General features: G+C 42.5%; 1 protein-coding gene across 1 annotated transcript in view; it reads left to right on the top strand.

The window, feature by feature from the left end:
* The first annotated feature begins 1,777 nt into the window (after nt 1–1,777).
* LOC146829822 (nicotinamide N-methyltransferase-like) overlaps nt 1,778–22,159 on the top strand; it is a 55,944-nt gene continuing 35,562 nt past the window's right edge. Inside the window, exons 1-2 of the mRNA XM_085606736.1 lie at nt 1,778–1,984; nt 11,606–11,813. Coding sequence (XP_085462862.1) covers nt 1,837–1,984; nt 11,606–11,813 — 356 coding nt within the window. The 5' untranslated portion in view covers nt 1,778–1,836. The remainder of the gene's footprint in view (nt 1,985–11,605; nt 11,814–22,159) is intronic.

Raw genomic sequence — 22,159 nt, 5'->3', positions numbered from 1 at the left:
CCAAGTGCCCACAACAGGGAAGGGACCAAAACGTATTTTGGAGGAATCAAAAAGATCAATCACAAAACGACCTGTGTTTTTGGTCCCAGACTCGGTAACCATCTAAAGAAACATACCTAACCCAGACATTTCTGAAAACTATACACCCTTCAGAGTCAAGGGATGTGTTGCTTGCATGAATCCCCCAATGTTGTTCTACCCAGAATCCCCTGCAAACCTCAAATTTAGTTATTAAAATAACATTTTCCTCACATTTCTGTGTGGGATCACTGCCCCAGTACAAATCTCCTACCACCTACCATTCCCCTCAATCTCCTTAGTAAAATATTACCTCATTTCCCATTGTGGGAGCTTGTACATGGAAGGCCCACAGGGGGATCTCCAGCACTTCCCCCCTGGGCTGGGACAGGTCCTAATGAGTACGTCCTCAGCATGTGAGCGCCATGGCTGAGGATGTAACTGTTATGCCCTTTGGACCCAAGCAATTAAGAACTTTGATCTGCTGACACAATTTATAACCAGTCTTCTTTACAGTGTTGTGGTAATTTAATCACTAATAAGGATTGACTTGCACAAACCATTTGTGGAGTTGCAAACGGCCCAATTCACACAATCGGTCTATTCCCAGTCCCAAAAATGCTTAGCAAGGGGCATTTTGAATACAAAGTGGAATGGTACATACAAATGTCTTGTGACTGAAATGCTGTCACAAAACCTTTGCAATTTACAGCTAATTGAAAGCTGTTAGGAATCCATTTGCAAATGTGAAGGTGTCACTAAGAGACCCCTTTCCCCTTTGATAATGGTTGAAAAAACATTTTTTAAGGGGAGGCAGTGTTCCAAGGGACCAGTTCCACTACCTAGATTTTCACTCGGATCAAAAGAGAGTCAGTAGGACATCTTGTCAAAGGCATGCACCATTGTGGAGCCTTGCTCAGCCTTGCCTTGCTGGAGGATAGCAGCTTCCAAATAGGGACTAAGTCCAATGGTAAAACCTAGAACCAGGGAAGGGGATACATCCTTCTGCCTGGTGAAGCACTCTCCAGTGGAGCATAATCCAGGTTGGTCCCACTGAGAACAGATTGCTGACAAAATCAGTTTATCCAGCACATCTTGATGATGTTACATAAAGTTTGAAGGACCCTAATGCACCTTGTTAAGAAGGAAACGAGTTGACCTAGATGGTTTTCCCAGTTTTGTGCTGCTTCATCATAGCTCACATTTCCTTGAAGTCTGTTGGCTACGTGTGCTATAGCCACCAAGGGTTTAGTGGAGATTCTCTCAGAATGTTGTTTTGATATAACTAAAGGTTTTTTTTGTGTTTTGGTATGAGTACCTCCTCTCAAATAGTAACCCCATTTTTAAAAGACATGTTCACAAAGTGGTGATTCCCTACATTGGAACATTGATCAGATTTCGAGTGAATCTAATAGCACTCATATGGTTCTGCTCATAATTTCATTGACAAAAAAAACTAAAAAGAAAAAGCCCCAAACCAAGTGTGTTCAAAGAATGAATATCAAGAGCATGTTTTTGAAGGACTTTTATAAAAATTCTATTCATTTTATTGGCAGAAATAACATTGCTGTATCTGTTTCAGTTAAGATGATTGGACACGTGGCAGACCTGACAACATTATGCTTTGCAAACAATATGCTAAATATGTATAATCTTGACTCAGCTGACAGCAAAGACTAACAGAAGTTTGAATGATGTTTGGAGCAAACGCAAATCAAACCATTCTCTGTTCCTCAATAATTTGCAATTTAGATTACTTAATATAAAAATAGGTGCACACACAGAAGACGTAGATTTTGAAACTTCACATTATTGAAAATGGCAACATTTTCTGAGCTGAAAAAGCTCCATGATCGACACTTGGATGCAACTGCGGCGATGACTGAATATTTGGCAAAGGATTCTGCCTTCCTCGATGATTTGATAACACAGATATTTCCTTTGTTCACCAAAATCTTCACCTCAGGTCTGTTTTTAATATCTCCTCTAATCCCAGCTGAAGGTGGGGAGAAATATTGAGGTTGACAAATATGTAATCTATGTTTATGAATTGAATTCTTGCTTTTGGTGCCTCAGTTGTTTAATCGGTTCTGGTTATACAAAGACAAGAATGATCAATATATGTAAATGCAAATTGATGTAGCTACTGAAGTCAAAAGGGTTAAAAGACACATGACAGAAAGATCAAATTACATTTTTGTGCTTGGGGCAAAAAACACATTGATAATGAAAAGTACATTGTAATTTATATACATATTTACCATTCATCCATAGATTTTTGTTCATTGTGCATTGAAAAGCAAGATGAATGTCAAGAATGTCATTTATTTTGACTCATGTTGCACAAATAATGTAAATTTTGAGACTGGAGAATCGAAATAAAATACAGGAGGCTGTTTCTACAACCCAATATGAAAAATACACTAGATGGGACCTTAAAATATTAATGATTCTGATGCCTCATGAATGAAATAAGCAAATATATTTCCCTGGTTCTTTTAATGAATCTTGTATATCTCAGTATTTCATGATAAAACAATTATTAGCATATGTGCACAGTTTCATATATTCTAGCCTAGATTACATAAACTAGACTTAAATTCACATCAGGCATACAATGTAGCCCCTCTTTACCTTTAGTTTGCCCTGAGCATGAATAGTGCACGTTCAAGGGCTGCATTCAAAGGTACTTCTGTCTCCCACATTTATGTGGTCAGCAGTGCTTTCCTATTGCCGCATATTTACATTTTGTATTATATTGGGTTACTCCGGCGTTATTCACAAAGGTAAATCTACTACTAGTAGAATGCACAATGGGTTTAAACTTCTGCGGGTATTAACACAATAGGAGTGTAAAGTCACCCAGGCATTTAGAGCCTAATCACGAGTCTGGCAGTCCTTGGACTGCCAGACTTGTGGTGGGACCATTTTATGACTGCCACATTACAACCCTAGTGGTCCTGCCACCCTGGGAGCACCGTCTAGGGAACCACCGTTCCAGGTCTGTGTGCTCAATGGACTAAAGCGTCCTCTGCAGGGGCCTGTGTTTGACCTTATGGTCACATGTTCAAATACCAGAAGGCCCACTCAGCCTTTCATCCATATGAGGTCGATAAAATTAGTACCATTGAGTTGGGTAACAATAAACATCTGTTATTCAGTGCAAAGATACCCCCGCGTGATAGTACGCTTTACAAATACACATTCCCTGCCTGTGGCGCAGAGGGCTGCCGTGGTCCAGGCAAGCATATTACAAGTTTCTTCTCTATTAGGGTTATCATGGTGGTTTCTATTCCTTGAAAACCCTGGTAGAAAGGAAACAAAGGGGGTCATACAGGGCAACCCTGTGCCTCATACCCTGTAGATGCAGACAGTGGCAAAACATGTGTCCCAGGACAGCATGAACTTTTCAGAATATACAGTGCTGGAACTTTTTTTGATGTTCCCATTGTGGTGCCTATTTTTATAGGCACCGCAGTGGGATACCAAAGGAATCGTCCGCCAATGACAAAAAAAAGTCATTATGTGGTGAGCGGATCTCACAAAGGTTCGCCGGTGCAGCTGCGAGAAGGTCCCACCAAAGCACCATCAAACTAAATCAGTCACATAGAATTAATTTTCTACACCCCCTGAAAGAGGGGGTAGAGACAAATGTATAAGTGGAAAGTTACTACTGCCAAAAACGAACAGTAGTAAGTCCAGCACCATACATGGTCCACCACTGAGACGGAGCACTTTCATGGAAAATGAGCGAGACTGGAGCCTATTCACAGAACTAACTTAAGACAAAATCCTAAACTTACTACCATTTTGGTATTCACAGAAGGCAGAGACTCATTTCGGTATTCACAGAAGTTAGGAGTCCTAACTTTACTGCTCCTAAACTGAGAAAAACCCTAACTTTAAGACTTTCGGTATTCATAGAAGGCATGTAGGAGTTCTAAAGTTAGGAGTCCTAACTTTAATTCTCCTAAACTGAGAAAAATCCTAACTTTATGACTTTCGGTATTCACTGAAGGGATTTAGGAGTCCAAAAGTTAGGACCCCTAACGTCTGTGAATACCGAAATGAGTAAGTGCCGTCTGTGAATACCAAAATGGTAGTAAGTTTAGGATTTTGTCTAGTTATGTGAATTTTAAACCGCAGAGTTAAAATTTAACTACATTATTTAAAATAATGAAAAACATAAAACATATATTTTAATGTTTAAAAAATTATCTAAAACAACATGTTTTGTTTTATTCTGAATTATTTTAACATTTTATAATTTAATCATTTTTAGTAAAATATAATTGAATTACTTTAAATTAATTCTATTTGTAACTTGTCATAAGTAATAATAAAATATACAAAAAACAGAGGCAGATTTACAAGCCCTTTGCAACACTTTTGCACCGCCTTTCATTCACTTATGTGATTCAGCGGCGGTGTAAAAAGCGGCCAATTTCCAACGTGACTCATCTAGGGAGATGTGTCATGTTGTAAAGCCCTGCGTCACATTATACCTGCGTCAGGAATAATGTATGTAGGGTGGGTGTTCCCACACAGGAAAGCCTTGTGAAAGTGATGCAGTGGAATCTACAAGATTTTGTTGTTCCACTTCAAGGACACCACAGCGTCAAAACCTTATTTCTGCTTCAAGCAGAGTGACGAGTACAATAAGTATAGACCTCAACATGCATTACTGGAGTTGCATCGTGCTTGCGACATGACTCAAGCAATGCATGACTTTTGGGCCAACAGATGTGTCAGAATTTCTGATGCATCTGTCAATCCTTTTGCCATGGTGCCCCGTATTATAAATACGACGCATCTATGGTGTTGCAAGGGTGTCACTGGCTGGTGCGGAAACATTGACACATCACTACAGATGTGTCAGTTCCTTGTAAATCTGCCCCACAATATTTTAACTTTATGTAGGATTTTTTTGTCTTCTATACTTCAGAAAAATAATGGTCATTTAATATATTTGACTAGAAGGAGTACCTTTCCAACAAACTGTTTGTCTCTCTACCATATTTAGTATTTAGTATAGGGAGTGCCACCAGCTTTCTGTCGAAGCCCTCTATTGATGGAAAGCTACCGGTCATTGCCCGATGGAATAGGTGCTGTCTTAGTAAGCACCTTACACAGCCCACCCTATTTAGAGCATACTGTCGGAGGCCTTTTTTTCTGTTTCCCACTGCCAGGTAAAACCAGGAGGTGGGGCTAGAAAAACAAATATTGACTTCGTACCCAGAGGAAACACTCCCTGGATACACGGTTAAGTATTTGTTTGATTGTTTTTGTTATGCTCCGGTGACTCACTGTGTGTGATGCTCTGCATATTCTGGCATGCATCGGACCTGTGGACATTGAGCAATGGTTCAAGGCACCATAAAGACAGCAGACGCACAAAGACACAAAGAATGATGAGAGGAATTCCTGCAGTTTGTCTAACCACTAGCAATCGCTCAGGGTAGTATTCTGACCCATTGTTCTTTTGCCCATCATCAGTCCAGTCCTAGCAATATGCAAATTAGTCTTGGTACTGCTTCAATATAAAAAGTCCATCCCAAATTGTGAAGACACGCCCTCTCTGAAATGAAACATGAGAAACGGAAGAAAGGTTTCAGCCTGATTGGGCCTCATCAGTTGGGTGTAGGTTGGTTCCAGGTGCATAGTGAGCAAGGGTCACTTCGCCGCTTAGGGTTACATTTATTTAACAAAAATGCTTGCAGCTCTGCATAATAGGGAAAGGGCAGCAATGTGCCATATTCAAAAGAATTTCTGCTTCTGTCCTTGAGCTGCACAAAGCAATGAGGCAAATTACTTGGAATGCAGCACACATGGAAAGAGTAACAACAATAAATAAAACTATTTCTCCTCATTATGCCTCCCCTGAGAAGCATTGCCCTCTTACTATAACGTCACTGTAACCGTTGTTTTTTAGTGAATTTCCAAGATTTTTTTAAAGCTATTTACTCACTCCCAGGGCCCAGCAACACATTTAAGGGGAAGGGGGCATGTATCCCCCCTCCCTTGGCCGATGTAAAACCCGGGGACTCTATCTACATGGGTCCAGCTTCATATGTGAAAGGAAGGGGCACTTAGGGAATTCTAATGCAACTGCCGTGGTTTTTGACACATTCAATGATTTACCAACATCTCTGTGTGACTCTGCAGATGAGGTCCTTGGGTTCTGATGTGAACGTGCGACCCTGACTTGTCATGTTCTTCTGGAGAGGAAGTAAGCTATCCTTTTGAGTGCTGGGCCTAATATTCCAGCAGTGTGTAGCCTGGTGTTGAGTGTGTAGTGGGAGCCAGTGTAGAAAGTAGCAGAGCAGCAGAGAGGGCAAGGAGGAAGAGGTCAGAAGTCTGCCCATGGTCCAGGATGGTGCGTATGTCATCTGTGGCAACGATGAGCACTGTTTCGGTGCTGTGGCTGTTTCAGAATCATAATTGTGAGTCATCCAGGAGGTTTTTGCATTCTAAGTGGTCCTAATTGTGACTTTGGCTAGACAAGGGAACAGAGAGAATGGTCGGTAGTTGCTGAGTACTGCAGGGTTGGCTATAGGTGTTTTTGAGGAGCGCAATGATTTCGTCAAGATTACAGCTATCTGGGAAGGGGCTATTTTGTTCCAGGTTTGATGATGGAAGTGAGTGCAGCATTTATCGTGGCTCTTCCCAGGTTGTAGATATGGTGGGAGCCCCTGAGTGGACTGTCTTCATATTGCTGCAGTGTAATTGATACATAGAGGGTTATCATGCTATCAGTTGGCAATCGTTGGTTGATGAGCTTAGCAGGCTGGAACGATTGACAGAGGTGACTCGGGTTTAAAGTTGCTGCAGATCTTGGTGGTATTTTCATGGAAGAAGTTGGAGAGGTCGTTATACATCATGGATGTATGCATGGAAATGGGCATAGACCACCTATTGAATGTATGCCTCCCTGACAACTTATGTAACAGAGATCAATCATCTGCCATGCTTAACATGTTGTTATAAAGCCATCCAAGGCCACACAAATCAGGCCTTGTGTGTAGTACTAGTAGTAGTAGTAGTAGTAGTAACTGATTTCTTTCCATAAAACATACATTCCATACAATATTTTATTCTATGAAATAATCCAAAACTTAATACAGCATTAAAATGAAATTCAATTGAATAAGTGCATCATGCATGTAAAATAATAGTTCCCTTGTCCAATCAGCCCGCCTCTTTTAAGTAGTAATAGTTTTTGTAAAGTCAATAATACGAGGAAATAGAACACAAAAACAATTCCTACCTTTTGATGCTTTGTTACGGTCACCGAGCCTACTATTCAGCTAACCTATTCATACAGACTAGTTGTAGACACTTGCTAAGATTAAAATTCAATTTTGTTTCAGTTAAAAATGTAAAAAAGGATAATATACTTGAAACTTGCCCGTACACTAGTCATACTAGGGGACACAAGTACTAGTGATGGTCAGTGTGCTGTTCAACTATGCTCCTCTGCCACCCCTAGAACGTCTGCTATTTCCCTCACCTTATCAGCCCTACGGCAAAGAGATATTTACTCACAGTGGCCAACGTGAACACAGAGAAGAGCTATCACCTTTCAGGAACCTTAAAGCCTCTGTATGTCTCATAATGCTTAAGTAATTACACAGCGGGTGAATCCATTTGCCTCTAGGCTTGTTATATTTGGCGCAAAAAGCAAGACATGGCTTGAGCTTTCATGGGCTGACATAGGGCACATTGTACAGAGATTACCATGACCATCACTTCTGACAGCGTTCCACATTGATGTAAAAGTCCTTATTTCAAGTGTCTCATAGCAACACTTTGGGTACAAGGTTTTTGGCAATGGCTGCAGTCTAAAAAGTCTTTTTGCCAGTCTATCCGAAGGAGGAATTGATTTGTCAGTCTACCTAGAGGTGTGAAGAAGACTAGCCTGGATATACTGCCAATAACACATTTTTAACTGATTCTTTGAGGAAAATGTCAAGGTGGTACAGTCTGTCCAAAATATGTGAAGCATGTGGGCTGGCATGAGCACAGGCTCAAGGGCAATGGGCAGTATCTAAGTTGCTTTTTACTATGTATCAATGAAGCCTTTGTGTACTATTTGCGTGGCCTTGCATGGTGCAAGCTACATGCAAATGGATACTAAACTGGTGGCCGTAGAGATTGCATAATGCATGGGCTTTAAAAGCAAGATCAGTTCATATCAGAATCATATTCGCATTCAATCCCTCTGAGTGGTTGAATACACTCAGTTATGCTACACTGCACACATCAAAGCACAGCCTCACACAGCAGACATTGCGCAACAAATGGCTGAAGTATGGATTTTCCCATGCAAACACCCATAATAGATTCCCATGTATTAAGGTGTTGTGGCAAATTCATAGCTGTCATTCTTGGCCCTCACATACACAGTTGTCAAGAGCAGGAAAATATAAATTGCAGATACCTAAACCTATTTTCCAAGTGTCCACCTTTGTATTTTATTTTTTTGAGTTGTATATAGGTCTGGCTAGACCCGGAGGTATCAGAGTGCTTTACATGAGGATCAGAGTTACAGGTTACAAGTTACATTTGTTCCAAGAGCAAAAATCAAACATGGGAAAAAGGGAAGCAAAGTTACGGAAATTCATCAGGGGAGGGGGAGGGATGGGATAAAAACAGGGAGACAGGGAGAAACTGTGCCCAATGTCTGGCTGGGTAGGTGATGGCCTATGGGATGAACCAGGGCTGCTCTCCTCTATAGCTTTATCGAGCAGCTCCAACAGGCATCGTACAAAGTGCTCGGACTCCGCTGTCAGGATAATGATCAGGTGCAATCAGAGAATGTCATAATAAAGCAGGGGACTTGGAGAGATGAGAAACCGCAGTCCGAACAAAATCCAGATGCCATCTTGAGGTCAGGAATATTTTGGCTGAGAATAAAGTGTGTAGAGGCACCCCAGGCACCTCCATAGTGATGCCGCTCCACCACTTCCCAGGAGGTGTTCCTACTTCTTCAAAAGAAACAATCCTGTGCCTCTCCCCAACACTGGGGACCAAGTTCAGCACATGTAAAATCCAAAGCCAGCACCCATTTCCACCATTGGCTGTGTAGAACTCAAAGCTCCCGCTCGCCGCTGGTCAACAACTCCGAGCAGACCTGTTTGAAGATTCCCAGTGTGGCAGTCAGTCTCAATCCTGCATTCTGCCTCCCTATGGGGCGATCGCCATGTTAAGGTCAGGCAAGTCCTGTCTGAGTGCCATATTGAAGTCAGTCAAATCCCTCCCAGGCTCGTCCGGTACAGTTCTCAGTCCCCCAGGCCACCACACATCACCTAGGAATGTTCTGCCCCAAAGGCTGACCTCCTCACTGCAAGGAGGTCGCTCATGCTGGCAGAGTAAGACTCCAGATGGCCGTGGCCATGAAGCCCCAAGTGGGCGCCTGCAGTCATGCTGTCACCACACCTCCTGCTGTCACTGCATGATTGATTCATCCCTCTGCTCCCCTCTGCCACTCCTGCACATCAGTGGAGGACCGCACTCGCATTACCTCTTCTCAGCGCTTGGTTCTTCTCCCTTGGGCAGGTCTTGCCAGCAGGTGCAGGACATGCCGCTCCTCAGCATCTTCCGCCTTACCATCCTGCACCTCCGGCCATCATCTCTGCGAGTGCCTGATCATGCTTCATTCAGGAAGTCGACACAGCTGCACAGCTGGATTCTTTGAAGGGGCTCACTCTGACATCAGCTACGCGTCTCAGGGAGCAACACCAGGTATCAGCCGCAGCGCGGCCCAATGCAGACTCTGTCGCGACACCACAATCAGCTGGGCCTGTCTCAGCACTCAGCTGCTGCAGCATATATCGGCTATTTTCCCTGGAGAGCGGGACTACTACCCGATCGTCTAGGGGGCTTCTCCTGTGGTCAGTCTAGGCCATCAGCGCAGCTTGACCAGTGGGTAACATGTCCAGATATCCGGCATGGGGAGCACATGATCACTGCATGTGCTGTGTGTGCTGTGTTCTTATTGGCTGAGTGTTCCTAACTTCATGTAGAATCTAACATTATGTTGTTTTGGGAATGCACAACCCTTTGTCCATGTGCGCTTTCTTAGGGGGCAATCTCCCTGGACCATGGTGTTGTTGCTGCCTATCTGTGGTATTCGTCTGGGTTTTTCCTGCTCATGTGTTTTTTCTGCTGGTTACGTGTGACCACATGCATGATATGTCAATCAGTTGCCTCAGGCCTAGGCCTAGGTCACTGAGTCTGCCTGATCATGTATTTCTGACTCGGTGTTGATGAAGAGGTTGTATTTGTGTTTTGATTTCATTTTTGATCACACATGTATCATTGTATTTATTTCCACATCTTGACGCTCCATTCACTTGGGTGAAGCAGACGGAAGCAGACGGACGCTGGCAGTACTGGTACCAATCTGAATGCCCGTATTGGCTCCTTTCCCTATTCCCCAACTGTGGTCATCTCTCTACTTGGGAATCTAATATTTTAGCTTAAACATGCAGCTCAAATGGGACGACAGGGATAGATAACCTTTCTTACTCATGAATTTGAAACATTGAGAAAGTACACTGCTGTGGGTTTTCTCTAGGACCTACATTGCGATGCTTCCATTTGGCAAATCTCTCTCAATCGCAATCATATTTTCCCTGAAGAAGTCCATTTACATGGATGAAATGTGTTGCCTGTCTTCATTGCATACATAGTATGCTCTGTAAAAACAATAAAATAAAATAAAGACAAGAATCATATCCATGCTTTGTGTTATTGTTGTGGTGCATCTCTACATCTTATACTACTATTTGTAACCTATTCAGTGTATGCACCTTTGCAACAGGTGCCTGTTGTGTGTGTGCACAAATTGCAAACATATGTATAAAACTGTACTTTCAGACAATGGGCTAGGAGCAGACTTTATGGTCTGCTGATCTTTGCTCGACTGAAATATGTGTCATTGCATACATTGACATCATTATTAAAAGACATGTGTACCTTTAATTTTGACTTGTGAAATATAGTTGTTTTGTCTAAGAATGGGATTGCACATGTAGAGGACCACAACAGATATGATTATGAGACCAGTACGTTTTTTGGCCTGTCTTCAAGTGATACATATACAACATCCACATTGTGCTGTGCTGATACAGAAAGAGTGTGTCACCTTCATCCTGTGGATTGACGATTTTGCTTCTCGCATCTCACCTCCGTCGATGACACAACTAAGGTAGTTTGCTGCTGGCCAAGCCTGGTCCCAGTATCTGGCCAAGGCTCCATCATGGTTGCCCTGAACATTTGTATTTGTCCCGTTCAATCACGGCCAAATAGCCCTGTTGTGCAGTTTATGTTTCTGACCAATACATTTCAGTCTATTCTTTAATAATTAATAACCCAAGGTCAACTTATTGGATTATTGACATTGTGGTAGTGTTTTGTTCATTTAATTAAGCTCTAGTTGTCACACCGGGTATGTTACACGTTGCCTCTAAAGTTAAGCCTTACTGCTCTTTGCCGAACTACCCAGAGGTGTGCATAGGTTGATTTAGTTTAATTACTTCAAATACATCATCAATAATCCATTTCTGTATATTTTACTTACCAGGTGCTGTCAAAGGGGAGCTCCTGATTGAGCTGTCCAATGGTCCTTTCTTCCAATGGACCTTTCCAGCCTGTGACTACTTTTCAGACATCATTCTTGGTGTCTCAACTGATCAATGTATTGCAGTGATTGAGAAGTGGCGGAGAAATGAGCCCGGAGCTTTGGACTGGAGTCATGTAGCAACGGCACTTTGTGAGCTTCAGGGCAAAAGGTATGTATTCTGCACCTGATGATGTATTTCAAATGCCTACCCATGTTTACCTTGCCAGCAGTCCTAGCAGCAAGGGCTTCAGGATTACTTTCTTGAAATCAGTTGAAATTTTCCAGAGGTGAGCAGCAGGTTCATGCCATTTTTCTATTGTTGATACTAGAAATTTGTAGGGCACTCATAAAACAGTTTTCCATCTTTGGACCTGTAAGTGAGCAAGCATGAACTGTCTCTCACTTTTTCTTGAAATGCATCACATCAAATGGTGTGCAAAGTGGTTTGCAATTCGGTAAACACGTATTAGATCGCACAGATGTTTACAAACTCATTCTGAATCACAAATAGGAGAAGTCGTGATTGGGCATCTCCTCTTTTTCTTATGATTCTCAACGAGATGTATCACTGGTTTGTGACTGCAATTGTGGTAATATAGGTTTAAAAAGTTACCCATTTAGGAATTGTATAGGTGTTGCTGCTCCTGTAAATAATATTCCCAAAAGGTTTTTGTGTACAACAGTAGCAGAGCTTTGAAAAACAAACCTCATTTTGGAATTCAACTAAAGGGATGGTGGTATTTTGTTCCCCATAAACGGTCATCCTTGTGTTTGGAGCCAGTCACTGGGAGTCACAAAATGTGCCCTACCTATTTACTAAACATTAGGCAGCTTTTTACCGACCCTATGTAACTAAATTCTGCAATGTAACTATATTAGTACAAAGGTTTTATTGCAGCTAGTTCAAGAGAACTTGGTGTACAACCCCCGACCGCTATTTGTGACCTATCAGTTTGTACAACATTCTCTCAGCTTATCAGCAAATATAAAAGAAGAAATGTCAACATTTTGACAAATATAAACTTATGATTGAGGAATGAAAAGTTGAGATGAGAAGCATGTGAAGATCTGGAGAGTTGAAATATTTGTTTTTTACTGAAGAAGTGAGGCAGATAGACTTTTTTTGTCACATGATGGGTATCTCACTTTTCTGGTATCTTTAATCCATTAGGTAAAAAGGTAGAACATTCTCCAATGGATTGGCCTCAAGATATATCTGTAGCCACCCAAGCTAGTCTCTTTATCACAGTATCCAAGGTGGAGGAGGCAATGGCACAGGGGATTTGCTTGAAAGCGCCAGGCCCAGATGGTGTGCCCTTTGAGCTTTTTGCAGCAACCCTAAAATGTGGGCACTACTGATGATGAATGTTTTTAAGTCAGATTTGAAGGCCCGGAAGGGTTCAATCCACTTGTCCTTCATGGATTTGTCCAGTGCCTTCGACACAGTTATCTGGGATACATTGTGGGCCATGATGAGAGGTATGGGTGTAGAGGATGCACTAGTATCCCTTCTCCAGAGGTTTCACCTTAACACTACGGTCGCCATAAGATATGGCACCCGAGGAGAAAAAACGGTGTCAATCGCAAAGGTTGACTGGACCTCAGACCGACAAGCCTACACACCGGTGCCTGACTTCCGGTTGTTGGGGTTGCTGCCGCTGCAAGGAGAGGCAGGGAAGTGGCAGGAAAGCAGCATTGAATGCCCCCATAGGGGAGCCCACAAGAGCCCGCAAGAGACTGTGCCACTGCCGTTTGTGAGGCCGTTGAGAGGCAATTGTGCGGCCGTTGCAGAGGCTGCGGCATCTCTGCGGCTTGTACAACAGATTGGCAGCGAGATTGGCCATGAGACAGGGGTGAGTCCATGCTGCCCTTACGTTCACACAACACTGCACGCTAGAGCTTGTACAGAGCTTGTGCCACCTAGGGAGTGCCCAGCCCAATTTTAGGCACCTCCCGTCGAGGCAAAAAGCACCAAACAAGCACTAAATAAACCTGAGCATCAGTCTCAGCATCAGCACAACCCAGCAATGTGAGCTGAGCATAAGCTCAATTGAAATAGAGCAGCACCAGGAGGAGGCAGCCTCAGTTTTTGTCAGAGACTCTTGCTCTGCCGGCGCCGCCTCTGCCTGGACTGTCCTTACCACTGCCCAGGCATCGGCTGCTACGTTTTAGCTTGGTCAGCTTGGTTAGCTGGTGTACCCCCTCTCTCACAGCAACACCTTTCCCCCTCCAGGCTGCTACCCTGTACCTGGGCTCTTGATAATCCTGACACCTGTCGGCATCCCCAGACCCTGCTGAGGCCACAATAACAGACAAGGCAAGGCAGGGAAGAGAAGAGGGGATCATGGGGGGAGGGGTGCCCAAGCGGCGGTGGTAGTAGCTACCAGTTGCCCAGTGCGAGCCCAGTTCATAGCAGAAGCGGCCCAGCTAGGCCTGGGTGCGTCTTGCAAGGCATCTGGTGTGTTCCCGCTTGGGACCTGGACTCACCCACAATCCCCAGCCCAGCTCAGAACCAGGAACCAGGAAATGGGAGCTGCTACAAAAGCTGCTAAAGCTACAAAAGCAAGTCAAGCCTGCGATAAGATGAGCCAGTGACTGTTATTTTCTGGGGGGGTCAAAGTTGGGGGTTCACTCCAGGGAATTTCTGGCTTCTGCAAAACACCCCTGGAGGAAAGGGGAGCAAAGATGCACAGTGACGCACAGAGGGCAGAGGGCGGGTGGCATCATTTTGACAGACGGTGATGCATTAGCTGTTGAAGCCTTGCTGCCTGCTGACTCCTGCTGCCTCCTGCTGTTGACTGCTATTCGCGGCCTGCAGTCTTGAGCACTGGCTGTTAGCCGTTGGACACGGGGGACTGAAAAAGGGGTGCGAGCGAACTGCAAAGCCACAAAGCCAGAAAACCCCCAAAAAATTAAAAGCAGTCACAGCAAAACTTGAGGTCAGGACGTGTGCGTGGAGGGACTACATCTACAGATAACATCACTGAGCGCAAAAGGAAGCTGAAAACAACTGCTGGCACAGTGGACAAACCGCAGGCAAAAATTAGACCTGCTATACAGAAACCTGACACTATAATTGACACTATAATTGAATTAATTGCAGATATTAAACGGACAAGCAATATAAACAACATAACTCCAGAAAACAAAATCTTAAAACATTGCCTTTACCAGCCAAAAATAGATACAAACTTTTGCTTCCTAAAAAAATGCGGGAGACACTCTTCTCTCAGGCCCTACACCAGCAATGGGCCTTTTGAATCCCCTCCAGCCCCTACACCAAATGGAAAGTGGAGAGAGAGAAGGAAACCAAGATCAAAGTAGTAGGGCAGTGATTTCTGGTCTAATCAGTCCAGCCAGTCTTGTCAGTTTAACAACAATCCTACAGTGGCAAACTATCTACGCCTCCCGGACGCCTCAGACCTTGGGGAAAAAACCCAATGATGAAGATACAGAGATAAACCAGGAGTCGAACAAACAGAATTGGACTAGGGAAAAACGGAAAGTTACTACAGAAGGAATAGGCGTTTACAATCTTGATGTAATAGACATCTCAAATGCTCCATCACCTAGGAGTATACTATGAAAGAAAGTCAAAGGAGGAAATTGTGTTATAACAGAGGCATTAACAATTTCTGAGCTAAACAGCCCCAAAGTAAACCCGCAGGCAAGGAAAAGAACATACATGCCTGCAGATAAAATAGAAAAAACAAAAACAACAGTGGGTGAACCCAAAATCCTAAATCTGGGCTCAGAGCACAACATATTGCTTGCAACACCACCAACACAATATAACGCGCGATATCCCAACTCAGTGAAATGGAAGATAGTGAAGTCCTGGACAATTTCTCGTACCTCGATAAGGAGGAATGGGAGCCTCTCTTCTAAACCTACTCACAGGATAACAGAAGGAATAACATCCCAACAGATATAAAAACAGAGGTGCAAATGGGACACACAGCACATAATGCAGGGGAGGGGATTCAAGTAAAAGCAAACCTGCTGGAATGCATAAAGAGTAAATATGGAGATCAACACGAAGACACGCACCAATCAGATAATGGGAAAGCCTGGGTAAGCCTCCTTAAAACAGTGCATCTTCTGGTTGAGGCCCTGCAATACCAATCTGATAAAATGGATACAAAACTAACCTTAATGAATACTTTGGCAGTCTTTGTGGTTGCAATTGACAGCAAGCTAGGCACGTTGAACACCTCTCTGCAAAGCATCCAGAACTATGTCCTAGATAATAGTCAAACCTGTGGATGCAGTAAGATTGTTGATAAACTAGCGACTCTCCCGACAATGTTGAGCAACTTATGTTCAAAAATCAAAAAGTCTTCAAATAACGGCCGTACTGAGCTATCAGCGGAACAATCCTTGAATGGCAATTATAAAGTCATGACAACTCATCCAAATGAAATCACTAAGGAAGAGAACCTATTGACCACGTTTAAACTAACACAAAACAATGGAGAAAACATGAACAGCAAAAAAACATAAAGCGCTGGATATCCCAGGAGAGGATAAAGGGGAAAACAAAATGAATGCAAAACAAAGATGCGCACAAAAATGGAAAGGTCGCAATCAAAAACAAATTCATGACAACCTCAACCCAAAAAGAAATAAATCATCAAAATTCATCCACACCAGAAATATCAAATATAAAAAGTATAAAAAGAACGGTGTGATTAAGTCAAAAGTCCCCAATCAGGATCCAAGAAGTTAGAAAGATAGAGTAATCTGGGGAAGCAGTGGATATAGAATCTACATAGCATCTTTCGGAAAGAGACCGCCCTATAAATCGACTCAAAAATATTGAAGTAGAAATTACAATGGGAATCCAATTGCAAGACTTGAAACAATATGACATGCCATCTGGAATGCCTCAAAATCCAAGTACAAATGGTTAAGTCACTGAGGGAAGTAAGGCAGACATGGTGAGCTTGGACAACCAGGAAATCAAATGTATGGAACCAGAGGATGAGACATTTTTTCAACAGAGTCATGGTTCATAGGAAAATTGAGAATTCAAGGACCACTCATTTTCCCCATAAGGATATGATTGACACACAAACATCTTCCTTTACATATATTGAATATCACCGGGGACAGCATCGTGAGGCACTCCCAGAGCCGAACCAAATTAGTTGGGAATAAAATCAGAGAGAATCTGCAGGACGAATAACGGAAGCTGAACAAAAGGCACAACTGAAAAGAGCAGAAGGGAACCTGCGATAAATAGGAGGATGTCAAAATAATGCTACCCTTCCGTATACAAAGCAAAATACTGACTCTAAAGGGATAAGTGGAAGGAAACAATTGCCATATGGTTTATACCAGAATATACCTCTAAAGGAAGGTATGATATCATGAATCGAGGCAATATACTACTTCTGCTATCCCACATTCCATCCTTTACTGAGATCAAGACAACTGACCTAGACTCGATAGAATTCATCAAATGCAAGGACTCCACAGAAGGAGAAAAAACGAGAGCAACATGGAGTTCATCTACAATTGCACAATTGCATAAAATTCTAGAAAGCGTCATTTTCAAACCCTGGGGGATAACTATTATCCCATACATCAAGCCAGGATAGCCTGACCTGTTAATGCCAAAGCACACAAGGGAAAACGAAGTGACCGCAAACAGGCCTACAACATGGGTGCTGAAAGGAGCCATGGGGAAGCGTAAAATGAACAGGGAGCTCCCCCCAGCTGAACCTGAAACCTATTATGATCCCATTACACTGCAGAATTGGGATTCTGATATGAGATGGATCTCGAGAACAATAAATAACAATAACAAATATTGACAACTTCCATGTCCCCTGCAAAGGTCCGGCACGAAAGGGTCCATGCGGATATGCTCTTGGAATGTGAATGGATTGGCAAATAAATTAATAGATCTGGACTTAGTCACCCATATCAGGGCGTTTGATATTGTGCTGCTACAAGAGACCTGGCTGGTTGATTCTCCTCATATGCAATTATTCCTGCGTTTCTATACAAGTGCACTAACAGGGGCAAAATAAAGACACCTCGAGGGAGGTCTGGTAATATATGTTGTACGTACAATCAATCTTATCGTCCATGAATTTGGTCCTACATCACCGGTAAACTTATTCTCCCCAACATCAACACATGCAATGGGCACCAACATTATATTAATACATGTTTACATTCAACCAAAACAGAAAAGCAAACTAGTAAAAGAAATGTGTACATATGTAGAAACGTGTATTAGAGAAGGGCCTACAGCTGACCTCATTCTTACAGGCGACCTAAACTTAAATCTAATAGGTTCCTCCTTGGATAAAGAAGTGTCCTTACAAAATACAATTTGGAACATCCCAATGCAAGGGAAACTTCATCCATGCAAACAAACTAAGGCTGCACAGTTGGCCCTGGAGGAACTGGAACATCTAAACTTAAGAGCACTAAACGGTAGATCAAGAGGCGACAATCCTTCTGTAACAACACACAGCTCAAAAAGAACAAACTCAATACTGGACGATACTTTTGTCTCCCTAGAAGTGTGCCACTAAATTATCTAATTTCAGTATGGCGACAAATGAGATGGCAATCACCGGCCACAAGAAATCGAGCTCAGAACAATTGTTCCCATGCTCATGCAGTGCCGGGCTCCTCAAGGATCAGATTTCACCATTGACCCTAAGAGAATCAAACTCAGGACTGCCACAGATTGCAGAATGCTGGAAACTGCAAAATAACTCTTTGATTTGAGGGCTTGACAAGATGAAATCAGGAAATGGGAACATTTCACTTAAACTATGGCAGATTATGCTACTAAGATCAAACCTCAAACCCAGCAGAGATTCGGCGGAGTGAAGACCATATCACAAACCACTAAGAAAGAAATCAAGCTTACTAAGAACTCCATCTATTGCTCATTGAGACAGCTTTGACGTAAGCCACATGATACAATACAATTAAACTTACTGTGAAAGAACAAGGCACTATTGAAAAAACAAAACAGGGATACAAACAGAGAAACAAAATAACAGTGTGAGTTTTTGGAGAACCATAAACCAATTTATTTATCCTAACCATGATGGGATCTCTGGGAGTTTTGTGTAAAGGGGAAATAATTCTCGGAATGTATCAGAAGGTCATACCATCAGAATGGTGTGTGCAACAAGTAACCAGAACACACTTGGGAAATTGGAAGAAGACTTCTTAACTGAGGATTCTCCAACGAGCCAAATTAAGATCATTAAATTAAAAGGCAAATAGTCAAGGGCAGGAGAGAAAGGGCACTCAGCCCAAATGGAATACCACCGGTACTCTACAAGCAAGAGTCAACTGTTTGGGCTGAAGCGCTAGAACCACTGTTCAGGGAAATAATGATGACAAACATCTTGCCAGACTCTTGGAGAGGATCGATTATTTCACCAATTTACAAGTCAGGGTTAAGGTCAACTCCACAGAACTATCGGCTAATGGCTTTAATGGACAACGAGGCAAAAAAAAATTGCTGGAACGCTACTAGAGGAGCTTGAGGCATGGACGAAAGAGAAATCCACAATCCCATGAAACCAGACTAGATTTGCGAAAGAGGTGGGGACCACTACAAACATAATACCAATGGCAATGCTTATTGATAAGGCTGAGACTGCAAGGAGGCCCCTGCATCTATGTTATATCTATTATAAAGCAGCCTTTGATCACGCTAATCATAACAGACTGTGGTCCAAACTGCATTGCTGGGAGCTCCCCCAGTGCCTTTTAAACATGCTGATAAACCTGCATACAGACACTTGGGTTCAGATTAAACTGGGCGATGGATCATTCCTGTCGAGACGCATATTAACAGACAAAGGGCTTAAACAAGGATGCGTTTTAGCACCTACACTCTTTAACTTCTTTATAACTGAAGTTGTACCGATATTAAATGCCTCTAACTCACATGCTCCAAATTGGGAGACATCTTATTGCCATGTTTCCTATATGCAGACGATATAGTACTGATTAGCTAAAAGAAAGTAGGCCTTCAACATCTTATAAATGCTACACAGGACTATTACAAAGCAAATGGCCTAACAATAAATCTAGAAAAAACAAGAACCATGTCCATCTCTAAAAAAAGGGAAATATTTGCAGCATGGTTCAGAGGGGGACCCAAATTGAGAACACTTCGAAAAATAAATATCTTGGCATGAAGATAGACAAAGGTTTTGCACTGGCAATGCCTTTAAAAGCTTTGAACTCTAAACTAAACGGCCCATCGATTCTACCTATAGTGCACGTGGTTTGTGCAAAGCTACTACCAACAATCACTTATGGCAGTGAGGCGCAGAAAGGAAGAGATGCCAAAATACTTGACTCCACAGTATGAACTACATATAGGATCATATTTAGGGGGCCTAAATATACTTTACCCCCGCAAATCAGACTCGAGTTTGGCATACAGAAGCAATCTATCGCAAGACAAGGGGCATACATCATTACCTGGGATAAAGTACGAAAGCCCCTCCAGGAACTTTAAATGAACAGCTATGGAAGGAGATAGAGCACCATCCCACTTCACTTGCAGCGAGTTATCTTAAAAATGGCTTACTAAAATTGGGATTGAACCAACTCTGAGAAACACCTACAAATACCAGCGTGCTCAAGAAACTGGTTTGGAAAACAGTCAAATATCTTTCATGGCTGGAGGATAAAGCCTCACTCTCAAAAAGGGCTCACGGATGGATGACTCTGAATACCTAGCAGGAGCCAGTCGCTCAAAAGTACTTACATTTGATCTATGCCAAGTTTATAAAAATTAGCTTTCTGAAGTATAAACTTGGTCTGCTACCCTGCATACAGCATCTCCCACCCTGGTTAAAGGAGAAGGCGGGCCCTATGTGCCGCTTATGCGGTTCTGCACACGAAGATCTGCTGCATCTATGTTCCTGTAAAGAACTTTACAAGAATGGAAACAACTACTGAAAGGTAAACTTAATCAGCGAGTGGTCCGAACCAGGAGGCAGGCAGTTCTGGCACCTAGGGACCTACAACTGAACTGGTCCTTGAGGATATGTGAAAAGAAAATGCCGGAAACATAGTTATTGAAAAATTAAACTGCATACTGAGGAAGGGTTAGATAGGGGTTTAGATAGGGATATTTACCCATCAACAAAAGAGTAACACCATTACTTTACACAAACTGCTACCTATTAGGCATTTAGATTGACCAGTCCTGATGATGATCCCATAACCGCTGTTGGGGATTGAAACGTCGACAACAACAACAACTTAACTCCGTTTAAAAAAAGAAATACATATTATTGTGGAGTACAAGATGTGTTTTCTATCTTGACTACTGTAATCTTTATCACTGAAAAGTCACCTTACCCCTATATGCCTGAGGTCAGGAAACTTTTATTTCCAGAACCCTTTCACTTGTTGCTCACTTTATTGTATGTTTGCTTTTGTTTATCGAATGAATAAATAAATGTAATAGGTCCATTGGGACAACAATACACCCAATGCTGATTTCAGTTTTATCGTTATAGACTAAAATCCTCCAAAATAGGGACCGCTGTTTCTAATAATATACTGCTATATACTGCTACCCTTGGTCCCTTCCGAACTCCCTTGTTCCTTTTCACAGCCTGACACTGCCAGGCATACAAAAGAAATAATTCTCTCAAACCCCAATGGGAAATGACTCCCATGAAGGAGGTGAGTTTTTTTTATTTAAAAAGTAATCCCACCATAATCTTTTTTTTTTAAATAAAGAGAAAACTATTTGATCATGTTGCCAGTGCCCTGTACCAAAGATTAAAAGACTTTGACAGAAACTGTTGTGACTGTGGTCTCTGCCAATGCGTTATAAATGACCACCAGCTTAGTAGGCATTTATGAATCTGTAGAGCGGTACCTCCACCAGGGTGATAGACATATTTACTCTATCTCCCTGGTAGGAAAATTGGCTGTCCATTGGAATCTAAATCCGGACAAAGTTGTGATTGCTTTCCTGAAGACGGCTTGCTTTTCCTAGTGCCACATCAGGCACCCTTCAGTGTTGGCGCAAAGGTGCCTGCACTGTAGGCAGGATTGTTTCTGTAACTTCCTTCAAAAAAACAATCCTCAGAGACATTTTTCCTATTTCTATGTGTAAAGTAAAAAACTAGGAGGAATAATATTTTTCTTGTGCCAAAATCCAATTCATGGAACGCCTCCCTGGTGCAGAGTAACTCAAGGCAGCGATTTGCAGGCACATGCAAAGTAGCCTTGCATGACTTGAAAAATCTCACATGCGTGGCACAGTGGATGATGCACAACCTTGATAAATCTGGCCCTTGATGTCCTGTGCATATATATATTACCTACTGGCGGTCACCAGTAGATAGTTATAGTTAGGACCACGTTTCCATAGGAAATCCGCAACATTCTATTTTGAATAACTTTGGCGCCGGTCGACGAATCCTCGCGAATTTTTCAAAATAGGTGGGGCGCTATGCTCCGCTCCTACCCTGAAAGTCTCGGGGGGATTCGTCAAGC

Source organism: Triturus cristatus, chromosome 5_2, assembly GCF_964204655.1.
Source record: "Triturus cristatus chromosome 5_2, aTriCri1.1, whole genome shotgun sequence".
Classification (NCBI taxonomy): domain Eukaryota; kingdom Metazoa; phylum Chordata; class Amphibia; order Caudata; family Salamandridae; genus Triturus; species Triturus cristatus.
Note: the sequence above shows the minus strand (reverse complement) of the source record. Positions and strands in the feature narration are given on the sequence as shown.